The sequence below is a fragment of the Heptranchias perlo genome, chromosome 2, assembly GCF_035084215.1.
Source record: "Heptranchias perlo isolate sHepPer1 chromosome 2, sHepPer1.hap1, whole genome shotgun sequence".
NCBI lineage: Eukaryota > Metazoa > Chordata > Chondrichthyes > Hexanchiformes > Hexanchidae > Heptranchias > Heptranchias perlo.
Window position 1 is genome coordinate 97,795,561 of NC_090326.1, and position 20,883 is coordinate 97,816,443.

At 41.2% G+C, this 20,883-nt stretch overlaps 1 protein-coding gene across 3 annotated transcripts in view; it reads left to right on the forward strand.

Moving 5' to 3' along the window:
- The first annotated feature begins 5,846 nt into the window (after positions 1–5,846).
- Positions 5,847–20,883, forward strand: part of mtrr (5-methyltetrahydrofolate-homocysteine methyltransferase reductase) — a 101,786-nt gene continuing 86,749 nt past the window's right edge. For 2 of the 3 annotated variants that reach the window (XM_068004700.1, XM_068004708.1), the window contains exons 1-5: positions 5,847–5,959; positions 7,549–7,705; positions 10,619–10,769; positions 10,858–10,975; positions 14,594–14,984. In XM_068004700.1, coding sequence (XP_067860801.1) covers positions 5,847–5,959; positions 7,549–7,705; positions 10,619–10,769; positions 10,858–10,975; positions 14,594–14,984 — 930 coding nt within the window. Of the gene's footprint in view, positions 5,960–7,548; positions 7,706–10,618; positions 10,770–10,857; positions 10,976–12,777; positions 12,955–14,593; positions 14,985–20,883 lie in introns of those variants that run through there. The other variant, XM_068004719.1, reaches the window with a different exon arrangement.

Genomic DNA, 20,883 nt, shown 5'->3' on the forward strand with positions numbered 1-20,883 from the left:
GAATTCTCTACCCCAGAGGGCTGTGGATGCTGAGTCATTGAGTATATTCAAGGCGAAGATAGATAGATTTTTGGACTCTAGGGAAATCAAAGGATATGGGGATTGGGCGAGAAAGTGGAGTTGAGGTCGAAGATCAGCCATGATCTTATTGAATGGCAGATCAGACTCAAGGGGCCATATGGACTACTCCTGTTCCAATTTCTTATGTTCTTATAAGAGTCTCTTCCACATATCTAGTATTCTGTGGGGGAAAAAAATCAGGCCTCTTCTAATCTCTAGTGTCACTTGATGCTTGTTAATTTTAAACTTGTGTCCTCTAGCTCTGCTCACAACTTAAGTCAAATAGCACCAATGCCTCTCAGCATTTTAAAGACCTAGATTGTGTCTCCCTCAATCTTATCTCCAATGAAAGCCAAATGAGCACGGTGACTCCAACCTTAGAACTAGAACCCTAGTTACCAGAATTATCCTTGTCCCTCTCTTTTGAGCCTTCTCCAATTCCTTACTATCCTTTAGAAGGTAGTGCCTAAAATTTCAATATCTAAATGTGGCTTCATTGTGGTCTTATTTAGAATTGCAGACAACTGCCCTCAAGATGTATCTTAATACAACATTTGATTGGTTTTGTTGATAAAAGATTCACATTGACTGGAAACTTTCAGGGAATGATTCTTTATTCTTCATCATCGTATGTACACATTTCCTGCTCCTATATGCATTACCTTGCATTTATCGACATTAACATTCATCTGCCATATAAATGCACACAAAAGCCAAAAGAGTTGATGATGTTATCTGGACCTCCTCAATTTTTGCTAAAGTAGCTATTACTTTTTATGTTTAACAGGATTTACTACAACGGACAGCCACTTTTATAATGAACTTAAACAAATAAAAACTCCCTTGATGGTTTAATAATTAAATAAATGTCAGCTATGGCTCAGTGGTAGCACTCTTGCCTCTGAGTCAGAAGATTGTGGGTTTATGTCCCACTCCAGAGATCTGAGCACATAATCTAGGCTGATTCTTCAGTGCAGCAGTGAGGGAGTGCTGCACTGTTGGAGGTGCCTCGACACAGATGAGATGTTAAATCGAGGCCCTGTTTGCTCTCTCAGGTGGACGTAAAAGTTTCGAAGAAGAGCAGGGGAATTCTACCAGTGTCCTGGCCAACATTTATCCCTAGGCCAACACCTAAAACACATTATCTGGTCATTTATTTTATTGCTGTTTATGGGACCTTGCTCTGTGCAAATTGGCTACCGTGTTTCCTACATTACAACAGTGACCACACTTCAGAAGAAAATCATTGGCTGTAATGCATTTTGAGATGTCCTGAGGTCGTAAAAGGCGCTATATAAATGCAAGCCTTTCTTTTTACACTGTACAGTGTGGTACCAAGCCACACAGACCAAGCTTGACACATCAAATCTTTGCAGAGCTAGCTGCTTTTAGGGTGCTAGTTAGCGACAGTGTCCTTGAACTACGAAGGCAAGTAATCAGCCTGTCTTGCTCAGAAAGACACTACCAGACGTCCGTCTGTTGTCTTGCCCAGTTTCTCTCATTTGAGGAATGGCAGGTGGTGCGGAGAGACTTCTAATTAAAGCAAAATTCATATAAATTCAGGGTATAACATAATATTGGATAATAAGTTATTTAAAAATAGTAAACAGTAGCATTTTCAACCCAGGCAATTCACTCATAAGTGCTGCAACTTACAGGAGTTTTTTAATGCTCACAATTCACTTTGGCCACAAAGAGGTAGAATTTCCATAGGGGTTCTCCCGATCTCTCGCTGCGACTTCAGCAGAAGCCAATTATGTTGTTTCTTCAGGGTTTCTGCTGCTATTACAATGGGAGATCAGGGAACCCCCATTGAAATTCTACTCCATAGAGTTCATAATTTAACTTTCCTGTATACCACCACCACAACAACTTGCATTTGAATAGTACCTTTGATGTTGGAAAAGTTCCCGAGGTGCTTCGCAGAATGTAATCAGACAAAAATAGGCACTGAGCCAAAGAAGGAGACATTAGGAGGGGTGACCAAAAGTTTGGATAAAAAGGTAGGTTTTAAGGAGGATCTTAACGGAGGAAAAGGAAGTGGAGAGGTGGATGGGTTTAGGGAGGGAATTCCAGAGCGTGGGACCTATACGACTGATGGCATGGCCTCTACTGGTGGGACAAAGCAGGGTCGGGGGCGGGGGGGGGTGAATACACAAGAAGCTAGCGTTGGAGGAAATTACAGAGATAGGGGCGTAGCAACACAAGGATGCGAATTTTAAATTGGAGGCGTTGGGTGACCAGGGGCCAATATTGGTCAGCAAGTTTTAACCTCCAGTACTCAATCAAGGAGTCCATTCCAGGTATTGATCACTCTTTGTGTGGGACGGGGTATTAAAGTGGCAAGCGACTGGCAGGTTAGGGTCACGCTTGCAGACAGAGCGGAGGCGTTCCACAAAGCGATCGCCCAATCTGCGTTTGGTCTCCCCAATGTGGAGACCGCATTGTCAGCAGTGAATACAAGATACTAAATTGAAAGAAGTACAAGTAAATCGCTGTTTCACCTGGAAGGAGTGATTGGGGCCCTGGATCGTGGGAAGGGAAGAGGTGTTGCATCTCTTGCACTCACATGGGAAGGTGCCGTGGGGAAGAGAGCGGGTGATGGAAGAGTCCCTTCGGAATGTTGAAAGGGGAGGGGAGGGGAAGATGCGTTTGGAGGTGATGGAAGTGGCAGAGGATGATATGTTGAATGTGGAGGCTGGAGTGGTGGAAGGAGAGGACAAAGGGAACCCTATCATGGTTCTGGGAGGGAAGGGAAGGGGTGAGGGCAGAAATGTGGGTAATAGGACAGATACGGTCGAGGGCGCTGTCAACTACAGTGGAGGGGAATCCTCGCTTGAGGAAAAAGGAAGACATATTGGAAGCACTGATTAGGCATCATCAGAACAGATGCGACAGAGGCGGAGAAACTGGAAGCAGGGAATAGAGTCCTTACAGGAAGCTGGATGGGAGGAAGTGTAATCGAGGTAACTGTGGGAGTCGGTGGGCTTATAATAGATTTTGGTTGACAGCCTATCCCCAGAAATGGAGATAGAGAAGTCGAGGAAGGGAAGGGAAGAGTCAGAGATGGACCATGTGGAGGCGAGGAAAGGGTGGAAATTGGAATCAAAGTTAAGAACATAAGAACATAAGAAATAGGAGCAGCAGGCCATACATCCCCTCGAGCCTGCTCTGCCATTCAATCAGATCATGGCTGATCTTCGACCTCAACTCCAATTTTCTGCCCAATTTCCATATCCCTTGATTCCCCAAGAGTCCAAAAATCTATCCATCTCAGCCTTGAATATATTCAATGACTGATCATCTACAGCCCTCTGGAGTACAGAATTCCAAAGATTCACAATCCTTTGTGTGAAGAAATTCCTCCTCATCTCAGTCTTGAATGGCCGACCCATTATCCTGCAACTATGCCAATTCAATTCGCTCCATGTGATATTAAGAAACAGCTGAGTGCCCTGGATACAGCAAAGGCTTTGGGCCCAGACAACATCCCGGCTGTAGTGCTGAAGACTTGTGCTCCAGAACCAGCCGCGCCTCTAGCCAAACTGTTCCAGTACAGCTACCCGACAATGTAGAAAATTGCCCAGGTATGTCCTGTCCACAAAAAGCAGGACAAATCCAATCTGGTTCAATTACCGCCCCTCAATCTACTCACAATCATCAGCAAAGTGATGGAAGGTGTCGTTGACAATGCTATCAAGCGTCACTTACTCACCAATAAACTGCTCACCGATGCTTAGTTTGGGTTCCGCCAGGACCACTCGGCTCCAGACCTCATTACAGCCTTGGTCCAAACATGGACAAAAGAGCTGAATTCCAGAGGTGAGGTGAGAGTGACTGCCCTTGACATCAAGGCAGCATTTGACCGAGTGTGGCACCAAGGAGCCCCAGTAAAATTGAAGTCAATGCGAATCAGGGGGAAAACTCTCCAATGGCTGGAGTCATACCTAGCACAAAGGAAGATGGTAGTGGTTGCTGGAGGCCAATCATCTCAGCCCCAGGACATTGCTGCAGGAGTTCCTCAGGGCAGTGTCCTTGGCCCAACCATCTTCAGCTGCTTCATCAATGACCATCCCTCCACCATAAGGTCAGAAATGGGGATGTTCGCTGATGATTGCACAGTGTTCAGTTCCATTCACAACCCCTCAGATAATGAAGCAGTCTGAGACCGCATGCAGCAAGACCTGGACAACATCCAGGCTTGAGCTGATAAGTGGCAAGTAACATTCGCGCCAGACAAGTACTAGGCAATGACCATCTCCAACAAGAGAGAGTCTAACCACCTCCCCTTGACATTCAATCGCCGAATCCCCCACCATCAACATCCTGGAGAGTCACCATTGACCAGAAACTGGACCAGCCATATAAATACTGTGGTCAGAGCAGGTCAGAGACTGGGTATTCTGCGGCGAGTGACTCACCTCCTGACTCCCCAAAGCCTTTCCACCATCTACAAGGCACAAGTCAGGAGTGTGATGGAATACTCTCCACTTGCCTGGATGAGTGCAGCTCCAACAACACTCAAGAAGCTCGGCACCATCCAGGACAAAGCAGCCCGCTTGATTGGCACCCCATCTACCACTCTAAACATTCACTCCCTTCACCACCGGCGCACCGTGGCTGCAGTGTGTACCATCCACAGGATGCACTGCAGCAACTCGCCAAGGCTTCTTCGACAGCATCTCCCAAACCCGCGACCTCTACCACCTAGAAGGACAAGGGCAGCAGGCACATGGGAACAACACCACCTGCACGTTCTCCTCCAAGTCATACACCATCCTGATTTGGAAATATATCGCTGTTCCTTCATCGTCGTTGGGTCAAAATCCTGGAACTCCCTATCCAACAGCACTGTGGGAGAACCTTCACCACACAGACTGCAGCGGTTCAAGAAGGCGGCTCACCACCACCTTCTCAAGGGCAATTAGGGATGGGCAATAAATGCTGGCCTTGCCAGCGACGCCCACATCCCATGAACGAATATTTTAAAAATGCTCCCTCGTTCTAGACTTTCTAGCCAGGGGAAACAATCTCTCAGCATCTACCCTGTCAAGCCCCCTCAGAATCTTATATGTTTCAATGAGATCACCTCTCATTCTTCTAAACTCCAGAGAGTAGAGGCCCATTCTATTCCATCTCTCCTCATAGGACTATCCTCTCATCCCAGGAATTAATCTAGTGAACCTTTGTTGTACTGCCTTCAAGGCAAGTATATCCTTCCTTAGATAAGGATACCAAAACTGTACACAGTACTCCAGGTGAGGTCTCAGTAAAGCCCTGTACAACTGTGGTAAGTATTCCAACCCCCTTGCAATAAAGGCCAACATTCCATTTTCTTCCCTAAATGCCTTCTATACCTGCATACAACTTTTTATGTTTCTTGTACCAGGACATGCAAGTCTCTCTGGACACCAACTTTTAATAGTTTCTCACCATTCAAAAAATATTCCGTTGTTCTATTCTTCTTAAATTGATGAAATGTAAGTAGTCCTGCTTTTTGAAAGTGAAATTTCTCACCAGATTTTGTTTTCTCTGCTGTAGCAGCATTGCTGATCTTCAAAGTACAGTTGGAGCAGGAGCAGGGCTGAGGGTATCAGATACTCGCGTGCTGATCGATAGGAGCAGGCTTCCTCCCACTTCACGTCATTACTCCCCATCTCCAGCCTCTTCGTCCCGCCTCTTTCATTGCGTTTCATTCATTGGCTAAGCGTTCTTGCGTCCAAGTGTTAATTGGGTAGAAACGCTGTCAATCAAGGGATGGCCTGGTCTGTATTTCCGCTGTGCCGATGTTGAGAGTGTGTCGAACCTTTAAAGTATCCAAACGGAGTCGCGTTGATCTTCCACGAGCCGGTGAACAAGTGGGATCAGGCCGCAGAGCACGGCGCCTCTTAGCCGAAGGGTATTTACTGGATTGCAATTCTTAACCGAAGGGTATTTCCTACTGTGGCTCTTAGGAAAAGAGGATTTATTACTGTCAGTTCAGCTGCATGGCTAATTCAGCTAAATAACGCGCGTTGTTTCTTTTTTGTCCCCCCGGGGACTGTGGTTTTGGTAGTGCAAAAATAAGGGGTTTGGGATACCTCATGATTTGACAGCATTCACTCGTAATAAGTCATTTAGTCATTTCAATCCGATGCACCATTCCTTTAGGTTAGCATCATCTTGATTTTCAACAAATTACATAAGATCACGTGGATCATTTTAAAAGGGGATGTATTTATGATACTAAAAGTGACAATCTTTGAACTTTATTTTGGGATGGGGCGTGGGTGATTGAGAGGCAAAAAAAGCTGTAAGTTTTTCATGTTGTACAAGTGACCAGACAATATGTTTAGATGTAATTCATGTACTCGTAAACAAATGGACAAAAAGACGTTTGTCAAACGCTCCTTAAGATTTTTTTAAAAGTTGCTGGGTGGATTAAATAGCATTGACAACAGAATTTCCAGTACTGTAGTCAGCCAACAACAATTGGCCAACATACACGATGGTTGTAGAATATACTCATAATCAACTATAAATTATTTATTGACAAACTGCAGTATTGTATTACAGTTGTTAATCGTTCAGTGTGAATGTCTTTATGCATCATGGTGTCAGTGAATATATTGCTTGTTGGTATCTGAATCGATTATAATGTTGGTATAAAAATGGACCAAAGTACTGCAGGATTCCTTAAATGCATCAGGAGCAACACTCCTGCTACTATACTGTGTCTGGTAGCTATTTAAAATGTGTACAAATAGCAGCTGTACATTGCTACTGACTTGCAATCTGACCCAGTTTCCTCAGCACTGTATGGTACAGTATTAGATGTTATTGGCACTGCCGTGGCTTTTGCTCCAAGTGGTCTGTGTGGATATATGTTGGTATGAGGACACATTTAATCATAAGATAAAAGCAATAACAAATTGTCCTAACTTTATATAGGAGTGTCAGTCTTGGCTCAGTTGATAGCTTTCTTGCCTCTGAGTCAGAAGGTTGTGGGTTTAAGTCCCATTCCAGAGCACATAATCTAGGCTGACACTGCAGTGCAGTACTGAGGGAGTGCTGCAGTGTTGGAGGTGCCGTCTTTCAGATGAGATATTAAACTGAGGTCACATTTGCCCGCTTAGGTGGTTATAAAAAATTCCACGGCACTATTTTGAGGAAGAGCCGGGGAGTTCTCCCTGGTGTCCTGGCCAATATTTATCCCTCAACCAACATCACCACAACAGATTATCAGGACATTTATCCAACTCTTTGTTGTTGGTAGGACCTTGCTGTGCGCAAATTGGCTGCTGCGTTTCCTACATTACAACAGTGACTACACTTCAAAAGTACTTAATTGGCTGTAAAACGTTTTGGGACATCCTGAGGTTGTGAAAGGTCCTATATAAATGGAAGTCTTTTTATTTATGTTGAACTAACCTCATCTGTTGAAAGAAGCACTGTAACTAGAGACATTGCACATGGTGACTGACTGACTAATATTTTTGATTTATGCAGCTGGTGCAGGGGGATGTCTTTAGAAGCCAAAGATCGATTTTTGTTGCTTTATGCCTCACAGTGTGGACAAGCGAAAGCGATTGCTGAAGAAATTTATGAGGCAGCAGATGGAAAAGGATTTGTAGGTGATATTTACTGTGTGAGCCAGATTGAACAGGTAACCGGAAAATAACCCTTTGACACCAGATAATGCATGTGATGAATAGTATATGTTTTGTATGAGGGGAAATAGTCTATTACCTGTTGCTTTGATGGCACACTCAGATAAATGTCTACCTGTGAGTTCAGTCACAGGTAGTCATTTTGACTGTGAGTGTGACATCAAAGCCAATGAAATACTCTTGAAGTGCAATCATTATTGTAATGTAGGGAAATATGGCAGCCAATTTGCTCACATCAACGTCCCACAAATAGCAATGAGATAAGTGACCAGATAATCTATTTCTGATGTAGGTTGAGGGATAAATATTGGCCAGGACATTGGGAGAACTCCCCTGCTCTTTGAATAGTGCCATGGGATATTTTGTCTACCTGCGAGAGTAGATAGGGCCCTGTTTTAATGTCTTCTCCAAAAGATAGCACCTCTGACTTTGCAGCACTCCCTCAGTACTGTACTGAAGTGTCAACCTGGATTAATTCCTCAAATCCTGGAGTGGGGCTTGTACCCACTACCTTCTGACTCAGGCAAGATTGCTACCACTGAGCCAAGACTGACACTGTATTTCACACCCGAATGTTAGTCATACATTTCGTGCACCAAAAGTGTTGAGATGCAATTAGAAACATTAAAGAGATGAACTTAGTGGCTATTATTTATGGAGATCTACTTAACTCTTGCTTTACAGTTCTCTACATAGAAAAACATGTCCCATGTAGAATTTAAGAACAAAACCTATTGATGGGGGGGGGGGGGGGGGGAAAGACAGAAAGAGTTTTTTTTAGCTTCACTAAATAGGGATGCTGTCATCATAGAACCTATTAGCAAAATAGACATTTCCTTGCAATACAAAATTTGAGATTCTGTTAATCTAACCATAGGATGCACTAGATACAGCAAAGGCTACAGGCCCCGACAACATCTCGGCTGTAGTGCTGAAGCCTTGTGCTCCAGAACTAGCCGTGCCTCTAACCAAGCTATTCCAGTACAGCTGCAACACTGGCATCTACCCGACAAAGTGGAAAATTGACCAGGTATGTCCTGTTCACAAAAAGCAGGACAAATCCAATCTGGCCAATTACTGCCCCATCATTCTACTCTCGATCATCAGCAAAGTGATGGAAGGTGTCATCGACAGTGCTATCAAGCGGCACTTACTCACCAATAACCTGCTCACTGATGCTCACTTTGGGTTCCGCCCGGACCACTAGGCTCCAGACCTCATTACAGCCTTGGTCCAAACATGGACAAAAGAGCTGAATTCCAGAGGTGAGGTGAGAGTGACTACCCTTGACATCAAGGCAGTATTTGACTGAGTGTGGCACCAAGGAGCCCTAGTAAAATTGATGTTAATGGGAATCAGGGGGAAAACTCAACACTGGTTGGAGTCATATCTAGCACAAAGGAAGATGGTAGTGGTTGTTGGAGGCCAATCATCTCAGCCCTGAGACATTGCAGCAGGAGTTCCTCAGGGCAGTGTCCTAGGCCCAACCATCTTCAGCTGCTTCATCAATGACCTTCCCTCCATCATAAGGTCAGAAATGGGGATGTTCGCTGATGATTGCACAGTGGTCAATTCCATTCGCAACCCCTCAGATAATGAAGCAGTCTGTGCCCACATGCAGCAAGACCTGGACAACATCCAGATGGCTGGTAAGTGGCAAGTAACATTTGTGCCAGACAAGTGCTAGGCAATGACCATCTCCAACAAGAGAGAGTCTAACCACCTCCCCTTGACATTCAATGGCATTACCGTTGCCAAATCCCCCATCATCAACATCCTGAGGGTCCTCATTGACCAGAAACTTAACTGGACAAGCTACATATATACTGTGGCTACAAGAGCAGGTCAGAGGATGGGTATTCTGTGGCGAGTGACTCTCCTCCTGACTCCCGAAAGCCTTTCCACCATCTACAAGGCACAAATCAGGAGTGTGATGGAATACTCTCCACTTGCCTGGATGAGTGCAGCTCCAACAACACTCAAGAAGCTCGACATCATCCAGGACAAAGCAGCCCATTTGATTGGCATCTCATCCACCACCTTAAATATTCGCTCCCTTCACCAGCGCACCGTGGCTGCAGTATGTACCATCTACAAGATGCACTGCAGCAACTCGCCAAGGCTTCTTCGTCAGCACCTCCCAAACCCGTGACCTCTACCACCTAGAAGGACAAGAGCAGCAGGCACATGGGAACAACACCACCTGCACGTTCCCCTCCAAGTCACCCACCATCCTGACTTGGAAATATATCGCCGTTCCTTCATTGTCGCTGGGTCACAATCCTGGAACTCCCTACCTAACAGCACTGTGGGAGAACCTTTACCACACGGACTGCAGCGGTTCAAGAGGGCGGTCACCACCACCTTCTCAAGGGCAACTAGGGATGGGCAATAAATGCTGGCCTTGCCAGCGATGCCCATGTCCCATGAATGAATTTTTTTAAAAAAGGATATGGTACAATCCGATGCATTGATTGAATCTAATACTCCCAATCTCCCAGTGGGAGCTGCCTTGAAAGGAGCATGGGTTGGATACAAGATTACAACTGAGCACTGATTCTCTGACCTGAACTCTGGGTGCGGCTCCCCACTGGGAGTGTAGGAGCATTGAATTTGCACAATTTTTAAAAAAACTTTTGGTCATTCATAATCTCTGCTTATTGAGTATATCTTTATAACCCATGTGTTAAAGAGAATGAATCCTGTTTAAATAACTGTTACATAGGCATGCTACCAGAGTGTAACTTTGGGAGATTTTCTCTATGAAATAGGTGTGTGTTTATGGTTTGTATTTAGCTCACTTGCTTAATTGTTGAATCAGGTTGAAAACCTCTTCATCTGAGATTGGTGCAAAAAGCATATTGTTAATATTTGAAGAAATGACACTCAGTTCTCTCTTATTCTTTCAGTTCAACCTGGAGAAAGAACAGGCTCCAGTTGTTATAATTGCCTCTACTACTGGCAGTGGGGAACTACCAGAGACAGCAAAGAAATTTGCACAGGAAGTTAATAGCAAGTTGCCAGCTCACCACTATTCACACATAAAATATGCAGTATTAGGTAATAAATGTTCTAGGTTCTACAGATTACTATCAGAAATGGTACCTATAATTTATTGTACTGATTTTAAATAATTTGTTCTCTCTAGCTCTTGGTGATTCTAATTACTATTTTTTTGCCAATGGTGGGAAGATAATTGATGATCGTCTTCAACAGCTGGGTGCAAAGCACTTCTATGCAACTGGATATGCAGATGATAGTGTTGGGTAAGACTGGCGATGGGAACTTTTATTAACTACTGACCATTTATATCTGTGTCTTCCATTAAGGATATTATTTTGATATTGCCACATTATATGTAGAATTTTGGGGGGAAAAATCAAGGAATATTTCATGAATGAACAGGAGCCATCTGAAAATGATGTAAATTATTCCCTTCCCCTACTTGCCAAAAATAATTATTTCTTGGGTGCTTATTTACTTCCTTCAGTAAACAGTAATCAGTATGTTTGCCGGAGTGCATTTTTAAACAAAAGTTTCTGAAATTTATCTCTTCTATTACAATCATAGTGAACATTTTTTGAACTAAAATAAATAAAAGTTGTAGGGCATTGTAAAATTGTAGTAAATTACATCCAGATTGTTAATCCTTATGGACAGCAACTACACACAGCTGACCAACTATTAAAGGCTACAATACTTACCGCTAGGAAAAAAGAAATTGTATTTTTTTTAAAGGTTTGAATAAAATGAGTACAGGTTTGATTGATTTCTCCCACTCAGCAGAGTTTTTTTTAATCTCAGTTATGTTGCTGTGGAGGTTTCCCCAAAATAGGGGGAATCGGGGAAAGTTGTCACTGGGCTGCTCTTGTGCAGCTACTTACTGAGACTCAGCAGAACTGGAGCAGGCCTAGGGGAAGATCCCTCAGCAGCACAAAGCACGTGAGCTGCAGAGAATAGGAAAAAAAAGGGAGGAAGAAACTACAGGATAACATACTGTTAGAATTTTGGGATTTTGGAAAACTGTTATGATTCAGGCCCCTTACAGCACCATTTCTTGTTTATGGTTTCACAGTATTTCCTGTGAGCAGACCATGTTCCCTCTGATCTGGAAGATTCCTGTTTTTTGTCGCCTGCCTTTTGGACAGTAGGTTTTTAGCTAGGATGACAGATTGGATAGGCTGGGGTTGTTTTTCTTGGAACACAGGAGGCTGAGGGGTGATTTGATTGAAGTGTACAAAATTATGAGGGGCCTTGATAGAATGGATAGGTAGGACCTATTCCCCTTAACAGAGGGGTCAATAACCAGGGAGCATAGATTTGAAGTGATAGGTAGAAGGATTAGAGCGGAAATTAGGAAAAATATTTTCACCCAGAGGGTGATGGGGGTCTGGAACTCACTGCCTGAGAAGGTGATAGAGGCAGAAACCCTCAACTCATTTAAAAAAAAAAAAATACCTGGATGTGTACCTGAAGAGCCGTGACCTGCAGGGCTACAGACCAAATGCGGGAAAGTGGGATTAGGCCAGATGGGTCGTTTCTCAGCCCACGCGGACACGATGGACCAAATGGCCTCCTTCTGTGCTGTAAATTTTCTATAAGTAGATGACCTAGGTCAAACAGTTAACCTAATTTTGAGTGAATGTTGTACTGGAATTCACAAGTTATTGGTACATCCTCAGTCTAAGCAATAGGTGGAATATCACCACACAGATTCACACCTCTGCAGGCTATAATCAGTTAAAGTATTTATTTTTAAATGATAATGAATATACAGAAGCATTTGGGTTAGTTTAATACTATAGGGCACAATCCATAGTTATCAACTGCAGCAAAACGTGCTACAGTCCCTCAGTTAATTTACTTTTTTCAAATGACTGATTTTGTAGTAAATTTGTGGTCTCAAACGGCAAAAGTCCATAGAAATACTCCTTCTCCATTGTAAACCCTTCCCCATGCAGCTTTCTCGTTTACTCATTGATGAAGAACACAAACTGAAGTCACATCAGTTTTTAAACTGCATTTTCATTTGATGTCAGGATTTACAGACTACAAGAAGTCATATCGATGATACAAAGCCTAGGAGGACCATTTTGACGTGCCAATGACGCAATACCTTCAAATATTACTCTAGACAAATGAACACAAATAAAATTACAAACATCACTGGATGGGCATCTTGGCACACAATCAGAAAATGCAGGGAGCTCTCAGCAAGTCAGGCAGCATTTATGGAGAGAGGAAGGTAGGGTTAATGTTTCAGGTCTTATGACCCTTCGCCAGAACAGGATAAGGATTTTAAGGAAAAGCAAGGGATTGTGCTGGCGTCCTGGTCAACATTCTTACCTTGACCAACGCCAGCAAAAACAGATGAACTGGCCATTAACCTCATTGCCAATGTGGAGTTTTGCTGTGCATAAAATGACTGCTGTGTTTGCCTAAGTAACACCAGTCATGCTGCTCCACAAAGTAATTCATTCTGTGAAGCACTTTGAAACATTTCTAGGTGATATGATAAGATGCTATATAAATACAAGTCTTTCTTTGATAGAAATGTGAAGCACAAAAGTTAAACAAACACTGCAAGTAGAAAATATATAAACATACATCCAACAGGAAAGACAGTAGAGGGTGCTTACCTTCACACTTTGCAAGAGCTTCTTTGATTGGAATATGAAAAAAACTTTGTTGATTCATTAAACAAAGTTACAAATAATCAGGAAATTTGTCCCATGAAATTTGATATTGGCGCATTGCATGATCAGAAGCCGAGTATGAAATGAAGTCTTTAGTCTGATCATGAACTAGAAATCTTCAGCCAACTTCCAAATCCAGTATTTAACCTATTAGGTGTCAAACTTTAACACCTCAGTGGCTTCTTCTAGTTATCAGACACTTTGATCATACGTGTTTATAATTGACAATAGAGCAACCAGTGCCTCAGTATACAATGCTACATACACCAACACATAACCAGATTCCATGATTGTGTCAAAAAAAAATTGAAAATAAAATAAAACTTTAGTTCATAATCACAGGACACTGCTACTAATTCAGTCAAGGGAATTAACTGATTTGATCTTTTGATCACAATGCACAGAATGACCTTGATGAAAATGAAACCAGTGATTCTAACCTTGTGACCTAAAAAAAAAACTTAAACTCTAATGAAGCTTTTGGTTATTCTTGTGGCGTATTTATAGTATCAGAGTTTGTAGCATTAACTTTCCTGCTAGTAATTCAGTTCTAGAAAGCAATGTACCAAGGCAGTAATTTTACAAGCCCATACTGTTGGTGGGGAGCCTCACCCACCTGTAGTGTACAACAAAAATTCAGGTATGCACTGCTTGTGATATTCTGTTATAGTTAGAAAATCATGGGTAGCATTTGCCTAATTTTCTAATATGTACTGCTGCTGGGTGAGGTTCCTCACTGGCAGCATAGACTTGTAAAGTTACCCTTTGTGAAAAGAAAAACAGCATTTTAAAAAAAAGTTTAAATATGGAAAAATTATTTCCAATTTGTGTGCATTAGTAACGGTCTTGAAATTGCAAGCAGATTGTGCCAACTGAGCAAAGTGATCAAATTAAACTCGTATCAGTTTGGTTTTATGTAGAGCTATCTGCATCTGGTTGGGTTTATTTTAAGTGTTTTTGAATGATTCTGGGTGCTATGCTGTAGTATTTGTAATGATTTAAGCTCCCCCTAAGATTGGTTGCTTTAAATTTTTTTTGGAGCAGCTCATTCCTGATCAGTCCTTGTTTACATTAACCCTTAAATTGCTCGCAAGGGAAATTACTATCTCCCTTGCCTGTAATGGTTTTGTAAGTTTTAATATAAATTTCATAGTTTTTTCAAATAACATTATTCATCTTTGCTTTTAGATTGGAATTAATAGTCGAACCTTGGATTGAAGGCCTTTGGGACGCCTTGAAGGAAGTGTGCCAGAAGAAGGAAGAAGCAGTTAATGATGATGCAGAGAAAATGTTAGATACAAATGATGGATCAAGAGCAAACAAACTTGATTTCAAAAATCCTGATGTGTTGGCGGAACTTGAAGTATTGAGATTAAAAGCAAATGTACCGACAGTGGCTGAAGATTCAGTTATTTTATCTGAGAGTATGGAACAGAATCAGATAGTAGCGGAGCCAAAGGAATATTGCCTAATGCCAACCTGGGTACAATCTGAAAAACCACTGTCAGAAACTGCCCTGAATATTCCTGCTCTGCCAGTACAGTATCTAAACGTGGAGTTTCAGAAAAGCACAGAACAGGTAAGGCCATTTGGTAATTCTAAATACATTCGTTCCTGTTTGTTAGGATCATTCAACTGCATCGGATAATCTGTACAGGTGACTACTGTTGAATGCATGTAAATAAAGCACTAAAAATGACACTTCAGCTCATCAAACCTGCTCCTTCCAACACAATATGTACAATAGGTTATGTTACGGACTTTCCACAACCCAGAGAATCCCTTGACTAAGATGTAAACAGAATAGCCCAAAAGTAAGGGAAAATGGACATTGGATCTTGAAAAGAGGGAGATCAGATATTATGGAACAATGTAGTAATTAATATTGATTTAAGAGTTCAGTCAGTGCTGTAACAAGAAAGTGAACAGAGTGCAAAGATACAACCACACAGGGAAGTAATGACAGAATTTTTTTTAAAAAGGAACAAAGAATGGGGTGACAGATGTATATGAATGTCAGGAGTCTTCAGAATAAAGTCAGGGATCTAGTGTTATGCAAGGAAAGAAAGTATAATTGTTATTGATGTCATGGAGATTTGGCTAAATAATGATGTAGACTGGAGGGGTTAACTTAGAGGGATATAAATTGCTCAGGGATAGAAAAGATCAACTAAAGAGGAGGGACTTTTTATTTGAAGGAGAATCCAAAGATAACCAAGAGAAGCCTAGGTTGGGTGCTGACGTGAATTTACATACAGTGGCTAAAGGTTCAATTGTTTGTCCCAGAGTGTGGCAATATTGTGGATCAAAGTAGACAATATTTAAGGTGGTGGTGGTAGGGGGGGGGGGTGCGGAAAGCTAAGCTACTGAGATTTATTACAGACTCACAAATCAAAAAAAGACTTGGAACTTTATACTCAAATACAGGGAGTGATCAAACTTAATTGTTAAATGGACAACTCCAAATTACTATGGATAAATTGGGAAAATATATTTCTGGCCATGATCTTGAATTGCTGTATGTCTCAAATAATTAAAGAACCCACACATGAGAGTCAATACTAGACCTGAAACTATGTAACAACCAAGATATGATAGATGGGATCAGTATTAGAGAGGGAAATTGTAATAACGCCATGAAGTTTAGGCTTATAGCGAAGAAGTAGAGGAATACAACTTAGGAAGGCAGGTTTTGAGGGGGTTAGAAGGCTAGACTGAAACATGTTGGAAGAGAGAGGTATAGGGTATGCCAAATGATGTCACTCGTTAACTCCCTGCAGCCATGTTGGATTACAAGCATTCAGCATCTCAGCCACAGCTTTCTTCAGGTTTCCTTCCCCTCCCCTCCTTAAACAGAAAATATTTGCTGCTTGGATATAAATTTGAGTGAGGGGAGAAGAAATTACAGAAAAAGTGTATTTTTGGGAGCTCAGCAAAAGCCTTGGAAATAGGATCGGTTCAGTCTGCTGAACTATACAGCTGAGCATCCAACAGAGGCAATCATCTTTATAATTACAGGCTACAAAACACCATGTTCCCATTAATGAACTTTTCATTAAGAAAAAAATTAATCTTATCTATTTTTTAAAAAAATGACAAAAAACTTTTTCCACAGTCTTCAAAGGATTTGAGGCGTGCTTCTAAATTGCAGCTGACAGCAAGCACTAAAGTTGGAGAGCAGTGCCAGAGCGTACAGTAATCTAATCAGAAACCATGCTGGTTTGGCCGAGCTCCACTAACTTATGTAATGTTTGTTAGGCGGTTGTCCAATTTCCCTGAAACCCTGTAGATATTATTCAAACACAATGTAAATATGTATGTGTCTGCTAATTGGATGTCTGAAGAGTGATAATGTAAATACAGTTTCATGTAATAATGGACCCCAATGTGTATTATTTTCTTAGTCGAGGTTAGGTTGGGTCACCACATGGCACATTCAATTAAGCAAGATCATCTGTACAACTGAATCTATTCAATCCTACAGAAAATAATTTCATTTCTTTTCCGAACCGTTGACCGCTTACAAGGCATCCATCCAGTTATCTTTGGTTCAAATCATTTTGACAACATGTCACCATTATAAAATATCCAATTATTTGTAACATATTGAATTGTAATTGCTTCTAATTACAACAGTTGGTTGTCAAGAAGAAAACCCATTCATAGGCATTGAAAAATATGTAATTGATTTCCATTCAGTATCATGCAAAGTACTATGTTCTTTGTGATGGCAATTTCATTTGGTAAAGTTGCACAAATCAGCAACTGCTGTTTTTCACTTACAGTGCAAGAGGTAGCAAACCTTTATGTATTTTTACCTAATACAGATTCAAAATAACTGTCCTGAATTTGTTTAAGGTGTTGAGATCAGTTCTTCCAAGCATTGAAATATTTTACAACAATATTAGTTTTCAAAAGATTGGGGTGTTTAATAAGGCATGCTTATGGCAAATATGTTAGAAATGTATGAATACAAAAATTTACAACTAGACCCATACAATAAATTGCAACAACCCAAAATGAGAGTGCACAAAATCAGCACCATGTCAGGTTGTATTTATACATTAAAGCACTTAACTATGTTTAATTAAGAAGTCTTCAAATTCAGAATAAACCTCTTACAAAATAAAAAGTGTATGCTTTGTGATCAAAGAATATTAAAGATGTAATTCTTAACAAATTAAATTACTTTTTTTTGGCAGGAATTGGACCTACAACCTTGAGTGAATATATTTTGAACTGCAAACCCAATTCCTTCTAGTGTACTGAGTTAAAATACATAAAATAGTTTCTACCTAGATTATGAATATCATAATACCCCTTTCCATAATTGCATAAAGTTACTGCTAATTTCCACAGGCCTCTGTTGCATTTTAGTTCACTTCATATATTTCAGTGTCATATCACAATTTAAAGGGGGACTAAACAGAAATCTTTTTCTCTTTTAATTACAAGCTAACCAGCATCTCGACAATGGTGGCAGCACTTCAAATGACAGATTTCACAGATTAGTGTTTGGAAGAAAGTTTTACACAGAATAGATTTTAAAAACCGTTTCAAATAAAAGCCGATTGTGACAAACAATGGATGGGCAAATTTCCACAAGTAGAATTTTAAACTCTCCATTTGCACATCAGGCTACATTTTTCTGCCTCACTTTTAATCCTGCCAAACAGATGGACAGTTTATTTGATGACCAGGGTAAAAGTTAAATGGTGTATTTATTTTGAGAATAATTGACAGAATACTGTCCATTGGGAAGGCAATGCTGTAAACAATTATACAAGAATCACACATTTTGCTTTTAGTAATAACAAGGAACATTTGCAGATACAACACGCTTGTACTCCAACATGGCACGTCATGTCACTTGTGACATGTGTTAGGAACACCCTATACAGGATAAATGGAATACTTTCAAGAATATGTTACACAGAATACAAATTAACCATATCACACTGGGAGGGAAAGCATAACAGAGGGAGCACGAGCCTGATGCGGGATCAAATTAAGTAATGCAAGGAAAAAAGAACTTTAATAAAAGTATAAATCTTCAGGTAGAAGATGACAGAGATCAATATAAGTATTAGTTTAAGAAACTGATCAGGAGAGCTAAGATAGAAAACAAGGTTACAATTGCAGGGAATACAGAGCAGTCCACAAAAAGCTTTCATAAAAATATTTACAGCTCACAGGTGATCCGGAAAACTTTAGGACCCATGAAGGATCCTCAGGGTGACAAAATATCAAATGATCAAGGGGTGGCAGTATTTTTGTGTTTGTGATAGTCTTTAAGGAGGAAACCATGTGGCTATCTTCTCAATACAAAGTTGAAGTTTCCAGAGAGAGATTAGAGCAATGAATGGGGGGAGCATCTGGAGTACATGAAAAATTTCCTCACTCAGAGGAAGCTATATATAGAGCTGCATCAGAATGCGTGATTAGCTGTCTGCCTTTGAGTATAGATGATTGAGGGGTGATCTGATTGAGGTTTAAAATGTTAAAAGCATTCGATAGGATAGATACAGAGAAACTATTTCCTCTGGTGGAAGAAATCAAAAACGAGGGGACACCATAAAATCAGAGCTTGGCCGTTTAGGAGGGAAATCACAAAGCACCTTTTCACATGAAGGGTAGTAAAAAATCTGGCATTTTCTCCCCTAAACTGCTGTAGATACTGGGTCAATTGGAGCTTTCAAGAGTGAGATCGATAGATTTTTGTTGGGTAAGGGTATCAAGGGGTATGGAGCAAAGGCTGGTAAATGGAGTTGAGGTACAGATTAGCCATGATCTAATTAGCCATGATCTAATTGAAAGGTGGAGCAAGCTGGAGGGGCTGAATGGCCTACTGTTCCTATATTCCTAAGAGACCTGTGTTGGGCCATTATTATTTAGATTGTACATAAATGATAGTGAGGTGGGGACAGCAACAAAGCTGTCCTCAGCTTGCTGATGATGCAAAGTTGGCAGGAATGCAAATAACATTAAATAAATTTAAAACAGAAATAGACAGTTTCCTAGAAGTAAAGGGAATTAGGGGTTACGGGGAGCGGGCAGGAAATTGGACATGATTTTAGATTTGAGGTTAGGATCAGATCAGCCATGATCTTATTGAATGGCGGAGCAGGCTCGAGGGGCCGATTGGCCTACTCCTGCTCCTATTTCTTAAGCTCTTATAACAGGAGACAAGTGAACCAAATACAGACAAGTCTGGATATATGGGGGATGGGGCTGATAAATGGTTAATGCTCAATCTAGGCAAATGCAAGACAAAAAGTCTGGGAGAAGGGAATAAGCATTTGTAATAGAAGATAAATGGTAGTAGACTACAGGACAGAATACAGGAGGGGGCCAAAGGGTACTGATGAAACCAGTGGCTCAGCATATAAAAGACAATCAAGATTTTGGGACTTATAGCTGGAAGGTTAGTGAGCTTCTATAGAGCACTGGATTATTATCTGCAGTTTCAGTCACTGCACTACAGTGTGAACTATCCTGGCTTTGGAGAAGGAACAAAGAAGGGCAACTAAACTCATTCCAGGTATTAGGTATTTGAGCTATGATAGGGGAGACCTTATCAAAGTTTTCAAGAGTCTAAGGGTTATGTAGATTGAACCATAATAAGTTTTTTGATATAATCACAAACTCTCTAACCTGAAGAGGAAAGGTAATCATGGGGTATGAACTAACACTCGAGGGAATTTGAACAGACAGGTGAGATTTAACTTCTTCAGAAAGGATGGTGATTATTTGGGAAAGACTGCCCAGTGGGACATTGCAGGGGTATAATGGAACATAGGAATTGCTAGACAAAAAAAAACAATGTCCATTTAGTTCTCGTTCTACCATCCTGGTAGTCGCATGATACAACAATAATGGAGTTGTTGACTAATCATAGCAATATATTGTTGACAGATTCAACGGAGATGGATACCTTTTAGCCAAGTAAGTGATTGAGAGGTAGAAGAGAGGAAGTATAGTATGATATTTTTCTTAAATTTTGAGACAAACTAAATGGACGACAGGGATCTTTTTACGTCCTGTGTATTCATATGTTTCTAGGTGATTGGCCACAGGTTAAAATTTCCAAGTTGATCAATCCCTGTGATATTTGAAACTCAAAGATATCAAAGTAACAATGTAGTCTACACACTCAACACTGATCAGCTGCATTGCCCCAGTATCATTTCCATGTCTCAGCCCCACACGGTTCTTGGTGATGTGGGTAAAGGGCAAGCTATTCTGTAGGTACTGGTCTCCTACTGGTACCTATACATTGCAGTACTGACACACCCACCTTACACAGGCAGCTCCCATGTTGTTCTTGTCCGTGACAATCAAGCTTTGTACATTTAGGCTTCACTTACTGGCTACTATATGTCAATTCATTTTAATGTTTGAGAGAGCCGACTGCAGCTCTGTGAAGCCCAGGCAATGTCAGACCACCTTCATCTCTTGCCTTTGTTGGTTTGACTCTC